Source organism: Gymnoscopelus braueri, assembly GCF_963280865.1.
Source record: "Gymnoscopelus braueri genome assembly, chromosome: 1".
In the NCBI taxonomy this organism is placed as follows: domain Eukaryota; kingdom Metazoa; phylum Chordata; class Actinopteri; order Myctophiformes; family Myctophidae; genus Gymnoscopelus; species Gymnoscopelus braueri.
The window spans coordinates 61,780,386-61,800,430 of NC_137603.1; the positions used below are offsets into that span (position 1 = coordinate 61,780,386).

The 20,045-nt window shown below is 41.7% G+C and overlaps 1 protein-coding gene across 5 annotated transcripts in view; it reads left to right on the forward strand.

The window, feature by feature from the left end:
- The first annotated feature begins 803 nt into the window (after nucleotides 1-803).
- Nucleotides 804-20,045, forward strand: part of ano1a (anoctamin 1, calcium activated chloride channel a) — a 107,503-nt gene continuing 88,261 nt past the window's right edge. For 2 of the 5 annotated variants that reach the window (XM_080435568.1, XM_080435569.1), the window contains exons 1-2: nucleotides 3,831-4,074; nucleotides 9,571-9,752. In XM_080435568.1, the coding sequence (XP_080291694.1) occupies nucleotides 4,002-4,074; nucleotides 9,571-9,752 (255 nt within the window). In that variant the 5' untranslated portion in view covers nucleotides 3,831-4,001. Of the gene's footprint in view, nucleotides 1,050-3,830; nucleotides 4,075-9,570; nucleotides 9,753-20,045 lie in introns of those variants that run through there. The other 3 variants (XM_080435572.1, XM_080435571.1, XM_080435570.1) reach the window with 3 other exon arrangements.

The window sequence follows — 20,045 nt, forward strand, 5'->3', positions numbered from 1 at the left end:
CTTCTTTGGAGACAAGTCTTCTCTACAGGACGAGTCCATACACGTCTGGATCTGATCGGAATGTCTCTCCTCCATGTAGCCCAGACAGCTGTGCTCCAGTGATGTTGTTGTCCCAGCCCAATCCTTATAGCCAGTGGTGGAAAAAGTACTCCATTTTTTTACTCAAGTAAAAGTATGAATACTGCGATGCAGTACAAGTAATTCAAGTACTTTTACTCAAGTTCCTTGAGTAAAAGTACAACAATATTGGTATCAAAATGTACTTAAAGTATACCAAAAGTAGAAAGCACTCATGAAGCAGAAAGTCCCATTTCAAATGTATAAAATGTATTAAAAAATCGTTTGAAAATAGCAGACCTACAAGCTCACAAATTGTGAGCTTGTAGATCGGCTATTTTCAAATGGCCGAAATGTATCGGGCTGAAGTGGTTAATGTATGTTTTGTAATAATAATCTGAGATGTAGTGGAGTAGAAGTAAAAGTATTGAACATTAGAAATACTCAAGTAAAGTAAAAGTACCTAAAAAAAATGTACTGTCCTTGAATAAATGTACTTATACTATTATTTCCACCACTGCAGCCCAGACAGCTGTGATGTTGTTGTCCCAGCCTATTCCTTATAAACCTATAGTGTCTCGGATCCTGGCCAATCCACTGTGTCCACAGTGTCCTCACTGTGGTGGGTGCGTGTGTTTTGCAACAGCACGGCGCTCCTCCACTACTGCGCTCCTCACTGAGAGCCATAAACAAGTCACTCCTCCGTGGGCGATCGAGGAGGCTTTTCCTACACGAGTGGAGGAGGAGGAGGAGGAGGAGGAGGAGGAAGAGAGGCGAGAGAGCGCGATCCACCTGAGTGGGTGACGAAAGTATTTCCTCATTATTCGCCTCCTTCTTGAGAAGGGAGTCGCTAGATCCCAGGGAGGCATCTTGGCAGACAGGTGAGTCTGGTAGTACAGTGTGTGTGTATGTGAGTGTGTGTGTGTGTGTGCTCGAAAACTGCGGAATTAATACCTGGATGCAAACCGGTCTCAGAGGAGTTTAAAAAACAGGTAATTATATAATCTAAACCGCATTATTCATTCATACATTTGTGATATGTCGTTTCATTCATTCATTCATTCATTCCAATTGGGTCAACACCCAGTTGTGTTGTGTTGCAGTTGATCATTCAGTGTGTCTATCTATGTTTCATGTTCTATGTGACTAATTCACCGGCCGGTCCGGCCGTCTGTATTCGCTGCCAAATTGTATAGCCTGATCTACAGGCTACTTTTGAAGTCAATCATTTTAAAGTAGCCTAAAGGGGGAAATCTGTATTTTGAAAGCATTGGGTCAGGTTGCGTCAGGTTGAAAATGAATACAAAAATCCATTTTGTATTCATTTTCAACCTGACGTCGAAATGTTTGGGAGTTTGTTTCTTTAGATGTTTAGCCCCCGAGGACTCATGTATACCCATCTCACAGTCACAGTCCCATCTATCTCCCATGCCAAAAAAGAACAGATTGTAGATCTGTTCCTTTTGGCTAGTATCGACACCGTCGTACTACGGGGTATAAATGAGGCTGGCTAATAGGCCTGTCACCTGTATGTGGGACGCGTCGCGTCTTTGGGCACGACAGCGTTCCCAAGGCGCTCCTAGCGGCGGAGCAGCGCCCTCACAGGAGGAGGCTGGCTCTGGTGCGCTTTGGATTCCTCTTCCAGCTACAGCAGTGGTTTTAATTTCAACCCTTTTCATGCCAAAAGGACCCCTAATACATTTGGCTGCGGACCCCCGTCTGGATTTTTTTTTGTGCCAGGGACCCCCAGAAGCAAAGATTTGAGTTAAAAATGTTCGCTTTAAAAGATATATAGATATTCAAAGTCATGCACACATTTTCAAGATTGAAAAAAAAATTAGCAGATCTACAAGCTCATAGCACGGCACTCGGTGCCGCGCTATGAGCTTGTATATCTGCTATTTTTGAATACCCAAAGCTAAGTGGTTAAAATGATTGTGACGCTATGTTAACTAATTTAGCTGGGGACCCCCTGGTAACCCCCCAAGGACCAATGGATGAGAACCACTGAGCTACAGAATCAAACAGTTTTAAATGTCAATTTAAAGCATGTCCTTCAACATATTGCTCTCTGCACTGATTCAAAGGCATGTCCATTTTGTCACTATATTGGCGTTTTATATACGTTTTGCGCATGATGGGGCGCCGAGACCGAAGGTGTCCAAAATGTCCACACTTCTGTATAGCATTGGTTCCAATACAGTGGGTCGGGACCCATATGTGGGTCGCGGACCAATTTCTATGGGTCGCAAGTAAATATCCCTTTATTTTTTTGTTTCCACATTTTGTGTTTTATTTTCAAAATATTTTCAAATAATTCCCCAAAAAACACAATTTTCATAAGTTAAATCTTTTCTTTTTTTTTTTTTTTTTAAGAATCCATTAAAAAAACATACTTTTATTAAGTAGTGAAAATAGCAGATCTACAAGCTCACAACGCAGCGCAAAGCGACACATTGTGAGCTTGTAGATCTGCTATTTTCACTACTTTGGGTCCTGGGCTGGCTGCATGGGCAAAACGCCCAATTTCTCTTCTGGGACTTGTCTTGAGCTAAGAAGTTCCACTACTGTGGTTGGATTGAGCTTGTGTCCAGCTTTGATCCCCATCCGTCTGTAGAAATATGAAAATATGGCTGTTTTGATTTTAGAAGACGTGGAGAACACGTGTAGAGTTCTGTCTGTCACCTGCATGCATTCCAAAGACACTGTAATGTACAACATCAGACTCGTACATTACAGACACCTCGGCTGAACCCGGATCTCTCTTAAAGAGACTGAAGTGGTTTCATGTGGCTGTGGATGCTGATGCTCCTATAGTCTATAGTGTCTGCAGCAACACTTGTTCTCACTCGGGGCGTAAAAGCGCACATCAGAGTAGGTAGGTAGGCGTGAACTACAGAACACTGCTCAGTGGTGGAAAAAAGTATTCACATTATTTTACTTTACTAGTAAAAGTGCTCATTATGCAGAACGTCCCATCACAAGGTATTATGTATAACATGTATTAAAATCTTTTGAAAATAGCAGATCTACAAGCTCACAATGCAACATTACGTAGATCGGCTATTTTCAAATGGCCAAAATGTATAGGGCTGAAGTGGTTAATGTATGTTTTATAATAATAATAATCTAAATTTACAAAGTGACTAATAACTTACAAATAATTGTAGGAGTAAAAGTATAATATTTGTCTCTGAGATGTAGTGGAGTAAGTATAAGTAAATGTAGGCCTACACAAAATTGGAAATAGCCATACTCATAAAGTAAAAAAATACCTCAAAATTGTACTTTAGTAGGCTACAGTAGCCTACTCGAGTAAATGTACTTAGTTACTGTACACCACTGCCTACATAACCTACGGCCTGCATGCAGAAACACTTGTTCTCATTCGGAGCATAAAAGCGCACATCAGAGAGTAGGTAGGCATATTATAAACAACAACAGAAACAAACTCCCATACCATGTCAATCACATTGAACAAATCATGTTTTGGAGTGACCAGTGCTGACAGGCTGTCCTCTGATCAGCCTGCTGGAACACGCAGCCCCATCATCCACCCAACAAACACGCGTGGGAGGCGACAAGGCGCTCCTCCACGCACCGCGTCACGGCACGGCCAGTGATTGAGCCGTGAAATAAGGACGGATTTAGGCATGAGACTCGATCTGTGGGAGGGTTTTGGGGACATGCCATGAATGCATGTTGTATCACGTCTCTCTCTCTCTCTCTGTCGTGGATTAGTGTGTGAGTAGCCTAGACTAGAGGTAGCCAGACTCAGAGACACATCCACGGAGGTTTCCGCCGCGGGGCGTTCAGCTCAGCTGGAGAGGCTCCATCCATCGTTTCCACGCAGCAGCAGCAGCAGTGCATTTAAATGGTTTAAGGACAGGCTCTCCAGTGTGATTGGTCCAGTGCAGGCAGCGCCTTTTAATAAACGCGTTTCAATGGAGGGAAAACATGAGGATAGAGAAGAACCAACTGGAAATGCAGATTATAGCGAGAATAATAGAGAGTCTGGTAAGATTTGATTCTCTTTTTTTCTACCACTAATTGCAGTTTAAAGCGTTATAGCTATGTCAAGACCTTTGTCACCTATTAGGCTATAGGCTGCATGCGCAATTGTTGAGCTTCAGGTGGATTGTGATGCTGTTGTTTGGCCAAGAAGGCTGTGTATTGAATCAACTGCAGGGGAATATAACACATAATCACGAATTTCCTCATAAACACCAGAGGCAGTTATCATTAATATGTTTTTTGGATGCATGCCTTATCCTCATTCCTCCTGATTAGTTAAATTATAAGGTGATTACCTTAATGATGACTGCAAGTATAGTATGAAATATAGATGGAAATGCAGGTGTCATAACACAGAGGTATAAGGGTCATGAACCAAACCAAGATACATAAGAATAAAAACAAAAGTAAAGATAAAATAAAATACTGAGCTGCTGCTGGCAGATAGATTTCTGCTCTGGATCTCTGAATGAGTGAATGAGTGAACATGATAATAAATGATCATGACAATTATGATCATGTAAGCAATCTACCAATCTGGTCTTATTATAGTATTATGCCAAATGTTGAGAAAAGTCACTGAGGGTTGAAAAGGCATTACTCCAAACAACTCCCTTTGCTCTATTGAATGCAGCAAGAGTGAATACACACATATTTCCACCAATGACTACTATTTCCCTTTTCTGTGTAACCCTGCATGACTGCATGCCCCCGCTCATCCTTTCACCTCATACAGGTCAGGTCTGTTTCAGAGGAGAGGGTGATGGGTCTACCAGGGTTTAATAACCAGTCACTTGAAGGTCACTGTTGTCTCTCAATATACTTACTGTACACTGTAACATCCTGAGATCTAATTTAACTCCAGGAGTGTACAAATAGAACCAAACGGACCCGTAAGGTATAGGGCTGGGCTGGGCAATATATTGATATTGATAATATATCAATATTGTGATAGGAGACTAGAAATTGTCTGAGATTTTGCATAAGGGTTGTCTTTTCCTGCAGGTTGTAATTAGCCTGGTAAAGCTCTCCCTCTGGAAAATCTAATATCCATTTGATTTGGAAATGAGATTTTACGGAGGGAGGGGCTTTACCAGGCTAGGTTGTAATCACTTTAGTCCTATTTATATTCATACTAAATATGTTCAAAAATAGCTAAAATAGCCGACTTACAAACTCACAACAAATCTCGTTGCAATGCACAGGGACTTGTAGATCGACTATTTTCGAATTTTTTTAAGAATTTGTGAAAAGTTGTAGCACGTTATACAATCATAGTGGCATACTTGAGGATCGTTGTGAAAGACACAACCTCAAGTGTAATAATTCAGGTTGACTTGCAATGCTTTATGATAAATAAGATTCTAGCTTTTTATTGTTACATTATACTGTATTTGAACGGAAGCCTACAAGAGTAGTAAAAATTCTTTGGTTTTGGTTCCTCAACATGTTGCAGGAATAACAAAGAGACAATACAGAATAGTAACAACAGAACAAAATTGAATAAATAAAAAACTAGAAAAGTGCGCTCCTCTGAGCATAGATCTCCACCAGGCTGGGTTGCCTACCCAGGGCTGTGTCAGTCATGGGGTGCCGCCATCAGGACATGAGGAAGCTGTGGGGGGAAATAGAGTTTGTACCACAGAGTGTTCACGTTTGTGGTGCCCCCTACGGGAAGAAGAGAAAGCGGTTTTGGACGTGTGCTCTATACAGTTCCCTCAACATGCGATTGCAATTTGGGTATGATTGGATGTTGCGTTCAAGACATATGGTGTTGTTTGTAAGAAATGGGCCCTGCCCACAAACTTTGGAAGCATATCTTAGCCAATCGGAAAGGGATATAAAGAATCTGACACATACATCTTAATCATAACTCCAGATTTAATGTGTACTGATGTGTGTGAGTTTTTCACTATACATACTCTGGTAATACATTGAAGAAATCTTGTCAGGCGGAAATGGGCTTGGCCTATATGGGGAGTTGCGCAGTGCGCCATGATCTAAGGAATCCAGGGGCGAAATATTTTTATTGTACGACCAGCGGTACAGGAGTTATATGCCAAAATGTGAAACGATCTGTTATAGCACCACCATGAGGCCGAAACATTTTGTGGATCTTCTATGGCTTACTGAAAGTTTTTGTGCAAAGTTTCATGCTGATCGGTCCAGCGGTGCCTGCAGATGAGCTGCTTACAGACAGACAGACTCACAGAATTATCCCCGCCTCCGGCCGTTCCGGAGGCGGAGCGAAACATTATCCCCGCCTCCAGGATAATGTTTTGGAGGCGGAACAAACCTTATCCCCGCCTACGGCAGTTCCGGCCTTGCGGGTATGAAAAGTCATGCACGACACGTACATTAGTCATAGTACACGTTGAGGTGTGTAAAGTTGTACTACACTGTAGCGGCAATAACAACAATGACACTACTACTTTGAAACCACATACCATACATACAGTGTATAATGAGCACTGCCCTAGTCATCACTACATTACCTGTCAACACCAGATCTGGGCTGAATACACATCAGGTATTTGAATCCATTGAAAACAAGTCCATTCGTATTGTCGTGGTATGTCATGGCGCAGAACAGGGGTGAAAGGTTAAAGGTGTTGTAAGTCATATGTCTATGTAAAAAAAAATGCCTTTTTTTAATCAAAGCTCTATAATCCAGTAATTATTGCTATAGACTGTTTGTTCAGTAACAGGGGTCTCCCCATCTCTCCAGCTCCTAAAGAGAAGAGTTTAATAACAATCAGTTTGAATTTGATATTGTTCCAGTTCCAATTATGTCTGCTCGTTTGTTTTGTTTCATCACTTCCATTTTCACTTGTTTTTACTGTGTCATGTTCTCTCTTGATTGGATACATTTGATATGCCGACCTGAAAATGTATTTTCTGTTCACTAAAGAGCTGGAGAGACAGGAGACCCCTTTTACTGAACAAACACTCTAGTCTATAGCAATGATTACTATCACAATATGAATGCGTATTAACAACAACAACAACAGAAAAGTGTTATCAGACATGTGTACAAGCCTGTGTACAAGCTCAACATTTCTTTGAAAATCTTTGAATTGGCCTATAATGACATGCCTAAGTAGGCACCCCAGGTTGAAACTAGTTAAGTAAATTCCAACGGCACTGGGCTGATAAGGAGCCTCCATGTTGTTTAGAGATGTTTCAGAATAGTTGACTGGTTGGTTAATGAGGGTTTTTGTTTCTTAGAGATATCCTGTACATATTTTCTTTTTAGCTTCCAGTAATGTTTTGGATGAGTCTAATAATGTAGTCTTAGTTTAAGGTAACTACATACAGTTAGCCTGGGACCAGACGAATCTGCCAGTGCAAAAAAAAAAAATGATATAGTCTGGCTACGCGAGGCTAACATACAGTAGATCAGCCAGATGTGTCCATACTGTATATTGCCAAATACTTTATGTACACATTCCTGAACTGTGTTTGGCAGACATTGCCCTAAGCCTAGATCAGTACAGCCATATTATACAGAGTTTCCTTGAGACTGAATGGTTGACTAATTGTTTACACACAATCAATCCACCAACTAGCCAACTTTAAAGAAATGCTCTTTTCTTCAAAAGAAATGCCCCCCCCCCCCCCCGAAAAGGGATTCGAGGGTCTTTTGCACATTTGTGTGTTATGTTGGTTATTGGTTAATAGTGAGAGATGTTATCATAGAGCCCACATTTCAGGCAGTTCCTATGATTCTCATACTGTTCACTGCTCAGCAGTAAAATCTGGAATGTTAATTTAATTCTGAGAGCATAAAAATTGACCTATACGGGTCCCTCCAGTCTAACGCTGAACCAGTGCTTCCAGTAAAGGTCCCTCCAGTAATGTTACAAACAGTGTTACAAACTCTCTTTCTGGAGCCACATTTTCTCAACATTTCCCCTTTTCATGAACAGATTTGGTTGTCTCTAGTCTGTTTAAACATTGTGTAGTTGGTAGACTTACTGTAATTGTTAACACAGGTGCGTCTCCCTTTATTAAGGCGTGTGATTTCGTAAGTTGGCTGCATCAGTTAGTTGTTGTGCTAACCTGTTGGTCACACTCTCTTGAGAAAGAACAATGTTGTAAGTCTGTTTGTTCCCACAAAACAGTACTTTACAGGCTTTTAACCAATGAACCATATTTGAGCACAATTTTGTGTATTGAATTAACATTCCAGATTTTATTGCTGAGCAGTGAACAGTATGAGAATCATAGGAACTGCCTGGAAATGTGGGCTCTATGATAACATCTCTCGATAACCAACGTAACACACACATGTCTTTGATATGACATACGTTTCTATGTTTATGTATTTATATTATGAACATACTGCATCAGGCTGTTTTTTTGGTGTGTGGATTCAATTATTGTTATCTTGTCTTCACAATGAAGGAAAGATACCATTGCAATCAGAATGGTTTGGCGAATCTAATACTGTGCCATACAGGAGCACATGACACCACCATGACAGGAGAAATGGTTTGCAGTTGTACTGTATATTTTAGGGATGCACGATGCACAATATTGACATTTTGGCCAATATCCGATAACCGGTTAATTGCATGGTCAAATTAAGTTACAAGTTTACGGTAAGGTTTACACCTGTTATAGTAACTATGATTCTGGGCGCATATACAGACTAAAAAACTGTGCATTCTTATCAGCTGATTTATTAGGTCTACTGAGGCACAAATTAGTTGTAACAACTAGTATGACGTAAAGATATAACATTATATTTTCCAAACTCTTTCCAATTTGTTTGCTTTTATTTATTCCACAGTTAGGACTACCCTTTTGAAAGCTGATTGAATCTGCAGCCTTCAATCATCATATAAGGCCTTACCGATATGATGAACAATCACGCATGAATGAATCGTGCATCTCTAGTATATTCACCACATGACATGAATATGTAGAGACGGCATGTAGAGAACCTGTCTGTTGTTGGCAGGAGAGCTTGTTCTCCGCTTACATTTACATAACAGCAACAGGTCAATCAATGTAAATAGTCTCCCACCACTACCTCATATTCTCTGTGCTGTGTCTGTACACCTCCAGACAGGATCCGTGTGGCTCCTAAGCCATATTTACAAACAAATAACTGACTGTAGGTTAATCGAATACTCGAGAAGCATGTCTTCTTTTTAAAATTTCTTGTACAGTATATCAATGAATCGACACAAAAAAAGTAAAATACATTTTTTGTCTGATTAACCCCTCAACCCTGTCTTATTTGATTGTACAACAAAAATAGGGAAAATAGCAGACGCGCTGTGAACTTGTAGATCTGCTACTTGTAGATCTGAACTTAGTTCGAGTACAGAGAAAAGCGCTATATAAATTAGATGTATTATATTAAAAGAAAACAGAATCCTTCACTAATCATAATCGAGGCGAAAGTTTGAAATAATCATGATAGTGATTTGAAGTCATATCGCCCATGCAGCCCTAGTCTCATCCCCTGTTCTCTCTCTCCACCTCCAGACAGGACCCGTGAGGTCGCTGTGCGTCCAGGCAGCCTGCAGGAGGAGCAGGCGATGCAGTCAGCCGTCATGTGGATGAACGACAACTACCTGCCCGTTCCTGGAGAGGAGAAGAACCCTGACGCGGACTTCAGCTCCCCCAAGGCTGCAGCCAGGTCGCCGCCCAAACAATATGAGGCCATAGTAAGTCTAATAAAAAAAAACCTTTGCTGTTGTAGTCAATGCTGGTCACCATGGTTACCAGCGTGACACCTTCCACACGGCTTGACCTCCAACCCCACCTGTGATCTATATACCCTTCCACTGTAGCTCTGGGACTTGGTCACAAATGGTTAAGATCTGGCTGAGGAGGGGGGGGGGGGGCAGCGAGTGCAAATGGTCAATTTCTTTACCTTTTTCTGAACATCATATAAAAAATGTAAAGGTGGCTCCGGTATCCTACAGATGTCTGTAGTTCCGACGGTCTGGGAGAATGTATCAATGGGTTGAAACAACCTTTTAAACCATTAAGACTCTACAAATGCCTTCTACAGTAAATCAGTAGTTCTCACACTTTCAATTTTTTTCTTAATTTTTTCCAAAAATAGCAGATGTACAAGCTCGACGCTGTGTGAGCTTGTACATCTGCCATTTTTGAACAGCCAACGCTGAAATCTAAAATGACAGAGATGCTTTCCCCGTTTTAATGGTTTACAACCAGGTTGTTTTTGCCAGCCTGTGCCAGATTTAGCACGATCAATAATGTGCCTCCACATTAAGAGTGCGTGCACGTTCCCAATCAGGAATGTGCACGATACGCTGTTCAGAAAAAGGTAAGAATGTGACTGTTTCGCCGGTCACCCCCCCTCTGTCGGATCTTAACCAAGCGTGACCGAGTGCTGGAGCTACAGCAGAAGGGGAAGGTCACAGTCAGACGGTGTCTATTCTGACAGCTCACGGCGCTCGTGATTAACCACTGAAACACAGTAATATCGTTGCTGTCGGGCAGAAACCTCTTATCTCCATATGCTAACTTTTGGATTTTTCCCTTAAATTAACGCCCTACTTGATCATACTACATCGGCACAACGGAAAACAAGACCGCAAGGACTTTTTTGGTCGGACCTTTTAGACAAAAGTATTATAAATGTAACTGTGTTGTTTTACATTCTTTTGCCTAATAAAAATTTCAATCAATCAATCAATCACACAAAAGCATCAAAAGTAGAAGATCTACAAGCTCAAAAGGCGACACATTTTGAGCTTGTAGATCTGCTACTTTTTTGCTGTTTTTTTTTTATTTGAATCCTGAAAAGTAACAGTTTTGGACTTATGAGGTTTCCACCCGACAGAGACGATATACTTCATTGTAAATCAAATAGCAAAAATAGCAGCTCTACAAGCTCACAACGTGTCGCGTTGCGATCTGAATATTCATTTGGGAACCATTAGCTTATACCATGGATGCCAGACTGTTGCAAAATGTAAAAAAAAAACACTTGCTACAAATAGTTGCACAACCACAGATCTGTCTTTCTAGAAACAGGTCACACCCTGCCTGAGCTATTTAGACAAACTCTGAGATAACTACTTCCATAAGTAGACAGTTAAGAGTCCTTATCACACGACAGACACACGCTGATAGAACACACCATCACCACAGACTTGTGGTGTTCCAATGGATCCATCCACTGCAGTTATTATTCAGTCACAAGCCCTTGTTAATACTTTTCATTGGTTCAATATTTTTGAAACCCAACGACAGACTTTAAAACTGGCCTCCCTATTTTGTCTTGTCATTATTTTCAAAAATAGCCGATCTACAAGTAGAGTGGCTATTTTTGACAAATATTCGCCTATTTTTGCTGAGCTTTTGCCTATTTTTGCAGAATGAGAACGTCGTGACAATGCTGAGAATGTCGTGACAGTGCTGTTGTAGATGTTTTGCTTGCCTGCAGGTCTCATAATGATGTGTACCGATTCAGTCGGTCCAGGGGTGTGCTGTGGATTTTTTTGCTAGTGGAGCTCTTTAATATGTAGGCCTATTTATTAACCCACAAAATGCTGTATATCAAATGTTATTCTATTTACTTGGGGGAAACTTTAGTGTTGTCATAATCATGCATTTACCTTGCAGACGTCACCTCTGTAATTGAATTAGTTCATGAATCCATCAGCCACTGTCATCCAACTCTTTTGACTGCTTCAGACAGAACATCTGACAGTATGCCTACACCTAGGCTACTTAGCAGGTCACACAATGGACAATTGGTATGCATCCAACCAGGTCGGTCATTCCTGTTCATTCAAGCTGTGACACTCAGCGTCGATCGGCAGGTTTTGTTAGCGAGGTGCGGAAACTGCGAATGGTGCATGTGCGGGCGTGCGTGCAGCTTCAAAGCTAGTGGAGCTGCGTGCCACTAGGCTCCACCGGCAGCCCACCCCTGTTTCGGTCCACATTTAATCAAACTGGTTTAAGCCTATGTCCACCGGACCGGGCCGGGCAACCGCAACTTGGTCCAAGCCAAGCAAGTTGTTTTGGTTAAGGTTAGGGTAAGTTGTTTTGGTTAAGATTATGGTAAGTTGTTTGGGTTAAGGTTAGGGTAAGTTGTTTTGGTTAAGGTTAGGGTAAGTTGTTTGGGTTAAGGTTAGGGTAAGTTGTTTGGGTTAAGATTAGGGTAAGTTGTTTGGGTTAAGGTTAGGGTAAGTTGTTTTGGTTAAGGTTAGGGTAAGTTGTTTTGGTTAAGGTTAGGGTAAGTTGTTTTGGTTAAGGTTAGGGTAAGTTGTTTTGGTTAAGGTTAGGGAAAGTTGTTTTGGTTAAGGTTAGGGAAAGTTGTTTTGGTTAAGGTTAGACTAAGTTTTGATTAAGGTTAGGGCAGGTTGTTTTGGTTAAGGTTAGGGTGAGCTTGTGGTCTTGGTTAAGGTTAAGGTTAGGGTTTTCATCATAATAAATTACCTGCTTGAGTTCACATGGTCCACATTTAATTTGTACAATGTCGTACTAATTACAGTAGGTTACCTTTAAAGGTACTTAAAACTACACATTTACAGTGAGAACAAAGTCACATGCTGAGCATAGTGGTCTGGGCCACAAGGGCGCCAACCTGGAGAGATTCCACTGTTCCAGTGTATGCGTCCATTGTCTTTGCTTTATCAGCTGATCAATGAGGTATAGCTGGTACAGTGTGTGTGTAGGAGAACTGTCGAACGGCTAGGGGAAATGTTGGTTTGGAGTTCTTCATTTATGTAACACGGTCTAATTGTTCTGCAGGGAAGATATTCTTTATTAAAAAAGTTTCACACACACACACACGTTGCACACATGCACATCATGCAAACACACACAGTGCTTTGTATGTAATTATGGCCAATGAGCTGACACCACATTCAGCGAGCTGTTCTCTCGTGCGTTCCCAGCGTTCTCCTGAGACACCCTTTGAAGTCAGCAATAGAAATATATAGATTTTCTAAAGAAAAGTCTCCATTGATGACTCGCTCTTCCAATGTTCCACGGGCTAATTTGTCCCAACATTCTGTGCGCTGTGTCTCGCTGCAGCCTTTCTATTGTCTTCCATCGACTGACATTAGGTCAGGCTTGCACAGGGTCAGGAATCAAATGATGACCATGTTGTGCTAATGACTACCGTGGGTCCGATTCCATACAAGCAGGGTTACATTAGCTGGTGGAGATGGGAGGGGGGAAACGGGGGGGTCCATGCCTTGACTTTTGATATCCCCCCAGGTCATGCATTTGCATGTCCGGTGTTGATATGTTTTATCCCTGCATCTGGTCAGACTGAATAAAATCCACACATTTCACTGTCTGATTTGATTTATGTTTCACTGCATGTTTGATATCAAATCACAATTTAACAATAAAAAAAGCACATGAAACAAACTAGAATTGTCAAAATGTGCCAAAAATGTAAACCTTTTCAAATAAGCTCACGTGTTGTGATGCGACACGTTTGTGAGCTTGTAGATTGACATTTTCTTTATTTGTCGTATGCGAAGTACATATAGGGCTTTCGTTGTTAAGAAAATGCCCCACCCCCTGTTAATTACAAATCCCAACCTGCACACAAGCACTGCACTGGAGGAAGTGAGGGATTCCAAGCCCTCTCGCCATGACAGCTCTATTGGCCAGAACTCTCCACTGCATCAATGAGATATTGGTCCAATATTAGATATGAGATTGCTTATTAGAGGCAGAGGCACAGCTCATCCATCCAGCCAACAAAAAAACCAATCGGCTAATGGCACACAATGGTTTCGTAATTATGTGCCACGAGGCAAGGTACACAACACTGCAGTTTGCATACATTACCCAATACACAGTAGAATCCTTAATATTAATTTAACACAGAGTCATTTGTTTACACTTTCAGAATTAAATGAACACTCTGTTGTGCTGTGTGGTTGTTTCCTCATTGTATTCATGTATTGTTCAGTTACTAAGTAAAGACAGGTGTTTTACTTGTTCAGTGTATAAATACATATTATGTACACAGGCACGGAACCACAGTGATTTACATTGATTGAGATCGAACCTTTGTTATTATCCTTTGTCTTATGTGACAGTTAACAGGAGTATATATCGTTATTCACATCTAGGCTGTCACAATGCCCACTTGTTGGTTGTCTGTATGAATGAGCTCAGATGATATCTGGTCTAGTTGTTCATTCTAAAACCAATACACTAGTTATTTTTACAGAGGCGTCTAGAATGACCAGAACGGCATGTGGTTTGATTGTAAATTAAGCCAAACGTGTAGTTCAGCTCCTAAAAGAACATTAATATTTCTTAATACCAAATCTCTAAACATTCATTTGCCATATGGATGGGAATTGATAAGGTTTTCTTGACGCTAATTAGCAATTCTGCATATCGGTCCAATTCTTTATCAGCTCCCAAATATGAATCACCATGCACTCCTGTGTAGACAAATAACGTCATTGTTTTGCAATGAGTTAACTATCAGAAAAACATGGCAACATTTATAAAAGGAATTGATAAGCTCCCAGGCAAACAATGTTGATTCTGTGAGTTAATAACGATTACTGTTCTGTAACGATTGCGGTTCTCGACTCCCATCACTAGTTGCGGACTTGTTCATTTACCACATGTGGCAAAACACACCAGCAGAGCAGCTCTGGCAGAGTGCTGTAGTACAGCAGGCAGGAGAGAAGAACCACAACCATGCCTGCTACCATGTATGCTGCTGCTGCAGCTTCATATGGCATAGATTGTGTTTACGTTGTTGTTGTGTTGCTGCACGTGTGTGTGTGTGTGTGTGTGTGTGTGTGTGTGTGTGTGTGTGTGTGTGTGTGTGTGTGTGTGTGTGTGTGTGTGTGTGTGTGTGTGTGTGTGTGTGTGTGTGTGTGTGTGTGTGTGTGTGTGTGTGTGTGTGCACGCGCGCGTGCGTGCGTGTGTGTGCGTGTATGTGTGAGGTGGTGGGGGGTGTGCAGGATTCAATTTGTTAACAAACACAGACAGGGGACATTTTCTTAACCACTTAAGCCCTATATACATCATTGTATGATAATAAATAGCGAAAATAGCCAATCCACAAGCTCTGCCAAGTTGTGATATAATCAAACATAAATATCAAACAGAATATCAGTTTACATTTCCCAAAAGGAAATGCATAGTGTATTTAAATCAGTCTGACCAGAGGCAGGGATAAAACACATATCCCCACCGGACATGAAACATTAATGACCTGAGGGGGGATATCAGAAGCAGAGGCATGGATTTACCCAACATCCCCCAGAGCAAATCCAACCCTGCATGTATAGTGTATGTGCTTGCTCATGTGGTTGTGTGTGTAGAGGGGGAGGGTGGTGTTCCCAGGGGGGATTGGTGAGAACTGTGTTCCTATATTGGTGGGATGATGATGATGATGATGATGATGTCACAGCCGTACATCCTCATGTGCCCTCAGAGGGGTGATGAACCCATGCAGACCTCCTGGCTCTGCTACCGCTGCTACTTCCTGCTCTGACACTACTGACCATGGAGATCCCACAGGGACCACACACACATGCACCCATACATTTACACACACACACACACACACACACACACACACACACACACACACACACACACACACACACACACACACACACACACACACACACACACACACACACACACATATAGTACACTCACACACACATGCACGCACACAGTAGTGTTTGTTGGCTTTCAGAAGGCTGTGCTGCAGGACTCTTGAGACGAGTTGCTTTTGTTCCGGCAGCCACTCGACTGCTGAGCAAATATTTGCTCTGGGCTGCCGAGTGTTGCTTTGTTTGATACATCTAGAGGCAAGCAGAGGCCTCGCACTGCATTTATCCCTCTTTATAATTTGAACGTGGACTTTCAAATGGTGAAAGATAACACTGTTGTTTCTTTTTCTTCCACAATTGGCTCCGGAGATGATCCCATCATTGTCAAAGCAAAACAATACTCTATAATGGCTATAACAAAATGCTGCATTACATTAACCACTTGAACCCTAGAATCAGGGGCGTAGCACCAAATTCTGGGCCCTGGGGACAAAGATTCACTGTGGGCCCCTCTATGATTTTTTTTTCTTTAAAAAATACCAAAAAAATACTTTTTTGGGGGGGGGGGGGGGGGCTAGTAACTCAGTCCCACTTACACCCCCCCTGTGACGCCCCTGCCTAGAATCCCTATTATGGGGGGAACGTTCGCTGGTTGCGGATCTACAAGCTCACGACATGTAGAAACACGACGTGTCGTGCACTTGTAGATCGGCGATGTTCAGCGAAGAGATTTGGTGTAGAGGGAAAAAAAGAGCGGACCAAGTAAAGAGCCAACCCGTGTCAAGTCTACTAAGTATAGACCACTTAAACCGGTGTGCTGTATATTCTTAGTGAGTAGTCCCCCAGGGCTCTATTCTAGGGCTGCTCCTTTTTTTCACTCTACACAAAATATCCAATCAGGAGAAAGAACCCATTTATCAGCCCCAGTTTTATAGTGTTCCAATTCCAGTCTGCTCTTTTTTGGTTTTGTTTATTTCATCACTTCCAATTTCACTTGTTTATGCTGTCTGAGTTCTCTCTCCTTATGGGATCAAATTGGTACCCCGACTTTAAAATGTAGGCTATTTTCTGTTTACTAAAGAGCTGGAGAGACGAGGAGACCCATTTTACTGAACACTCTATAACAACGATAACTGTCAGAATATAGAGTTAATATCGCATTTTAACAAAAGAAAATCTCTTACAGCACCTTTAAAAAACATGCTTTCTGTGTTATCACAGTAGAATGTGCTACTCTGCTTGTGTGTTGTTGTGAAACCATCGCTTCACTCCTCATTCTTTACAATAAGGCAATAATGCAAATGTGAAGAATTTAAAAAAACATCAGTGTTGTTATCGCCCTTCTGCAAATGACTCTATTTGGATGACTCTCTCTATCAAAGGGGCATTTGATATAAAAAGAAAAAAGGAAAAAAAAGAGCTTATTCTAGAAAGAGCTGTATGGATGGTGATAAGAGCCAGCCTTTGATTAGGGTTAGGACATGCATACAAATGAAAGTTCCCTCACGGACATGGTGATAAGAATACGTGTGTGGGTGTGGGTGTGTGTGCGTGTGCGTGTGCGTGTGCGTGTGCGTGTGCGTGTGCGTGTGCATGTGCGTGTGCATGTGCGCGAGCACGTGCGTGTCTATGTGTAAGTGTGTGAATCATTTATTGACAGTAGGTTGTCAAATCTTGAACATCAGTCTCATCCATATTATATAAAGAATGTTATCAGCTGAAACATATTCTACTGTCCTCACCCCTAAAACAATCAGAAACACGCACGCACACACACATGTGTGTGTGTGTGTGTGTGTGTGTGTGTGTGTGTGTGTGTGTGTGTGTGTGTGTGTGCGTGTCTATGTGTCTATGTGTACATTTGTGAATCATTTATTGACAGTAGGTTGTCAAATCTTGAACATCAGTCTCATCCTTATTGTTTAAAGAAACATATTCTACTGTCCTCACCCCTAAAACAAGCAGAAACAAGCAGAAACACGCACGCACGCACGCACGCACGCACGCACGCACGCACGCACGCACGCACGCACGCACGCACGCACGCACGCACGCACGCACGCACGCACGCACGCACGCACGCACGCACGCACGCACGCACGCACGCACGCACGCACGCACACACACACACACACACACACACACACACACACACACACACACACACACACACACACACACACACACACACACACACACACACACACACCAGTCAAGTTACATGACCACAGCAAGTTTGTTTGCAAGCTTTGGCAAGCATTTACAGTAAACATGGTCTCATGTTATAGCTCATTGCTTTTTTCACCCACAACAATGTAGTATATCAAGGGTTTCCTCATTATAGAATCATGCAACAGCATTGTATTTTCATTAAACTATAATATCAATGATCAATAGTGCATTCAAAAGCACTTTACAATGTGCATTACATTCACACATTCACACACAGATGTCGGAGGAAACCATGCAAGGCACCAACTCTGCTCTTCAGGAGCACTTAGGGGTCAGTGTCTTGCTCAAGGACGTGACTAACCCAGAGGGAAGGGATCGAACCGTGAACCTTCCGGTTAGCTCCTGAGCCACTGCTGCTCCATTGTAATGGGGTGGCGGTGTAAATAATTTAATTCCAACCATTTGTTGTTATATAACAATAACACTACTTTTTAAGAGAGACATGCATTTCTCCCACCATAAAAGTAAAGGAAGATCTTAAGTATGAATACTACTCGGTTTTATTATTTATGATGTGGGATGTGGATATATGGTCCTTGCAAGTGACGATAGTGAGAAACAGCATGATGATGTATCTTTTTGAAAGACTATTGAAGTGAGAGAAGTTATTATCTGCCGGTGTTTGTCTCCACAGTGCTGTTCAGGTGTCAGTGCTGAAGTGTTGTGATGAAGGGTGATTTTTTCAGTTTTGTTTGTTTTGTTTTGTGGGGAAAATAAAAAAGTAATGACTACAAAAGGATGATACACTAACCTTCTTGAAAAGTGATAACTAGGCGCTCGAGTGGCGCAGTGGTAAAGTAGCTACCCACCATCACGGAGTCTGGAGGTTCAAATCCTCCGTGGTGCAGCCGGCTTTGTCGAGTGTCTATACGAAAACAATTAGCCCGTTTTGCGAGGGAGGGTGATTTTAGTCACTGCATTTACTCCTACGGGCTGGGGGCGGCACCTGTCCGCGGGGGATGTTGGGCGGGAGGAGTAGGACGAAGGCTCTACGTTCTCCCAGTGGGGGCTCCTTACTGGCAGGTGAATCAGTAGGATACAACACAGAAATGCGTGTGGGGAGGAATTAATTGGCGTAACGACTACATTTAGGAGAAAAAGGAGTAAAAAGCTAAAAAATATATATATATACTTATACTTAATTGTACACTGTACGATGATGTCGTGCGGATGAGAGGCATTATGAGGAACTTTACGTAAGGCTGCGTCCCAAACACTAGAACTAATGTCTAATAAGTGTCATTACGTAAGACTCCCAAAGACTAGAACTAATGTCTAATAAGTGTCATTACGTAAGACTCCCAAAGACTAGAACTAATGTCTAATAAGTGTCATTACGTAAGACTCCCAAAGACTAGAACTAATGTCTAATAAGTGTGATTACGTAAGACTCCCAAAGACTAGAACTAATGTCTAATAAGTGTCATTTTAACTTTACGTAAGGCTGCGTCCCAAACACTAGAACTAATGTCTAATAAGTGTCCTTTTAAGAACTATCCCCAACACTGTATAAAACCCCAGCTAATGAGACTTGTTGATAGTCGTTGTTTTTTGAGCACTTGAGAAGACACACACACACACACACACACACGCACACACAACACTATCCCTAAACACACACACACACACACACACACACACACACACACACACACACACACACACACACACTTGCATCAACAACAAAAGCAGCATCAAATAGCAATTGTTGTTGATTGTTAGCATTTTGATTGACATCAAAAATATATAAATAAAATAGCCATGACCACATGTTGGCTTTTTTCAAAGACCTTTTTCACAAATATACATACAGTGCAATATGTTCTACAGGATATTATTTTTGACATATATAGTTTCATGCATGGACAGAGTCTGTAGCTGGTCTGGACATGTTTCTCTTCCTCAAACCTGTTCCTCTGACGAGGAAATGCGATATGCAAAACAGTGAGAATAATATTAGTAGAGTCTGGATTGAGCTGACATTGTTGTTCTTCGGCTCAATATGTATGAACATCGTCCTATCTCCCCGTCGCTTCGACTTATCATCCATCCAGGAACGTCTGTAAGTGATATTTTTCTAGTTAAAAAACTAACGTTCTTTTTATTAAAAAGTTAAAAATCTATATTCTGATAGTAATCATTGGTATAGAGAGTGTTTGTTCAGTAACAGGGGTCTCCTCCCCGTCTCTCCGG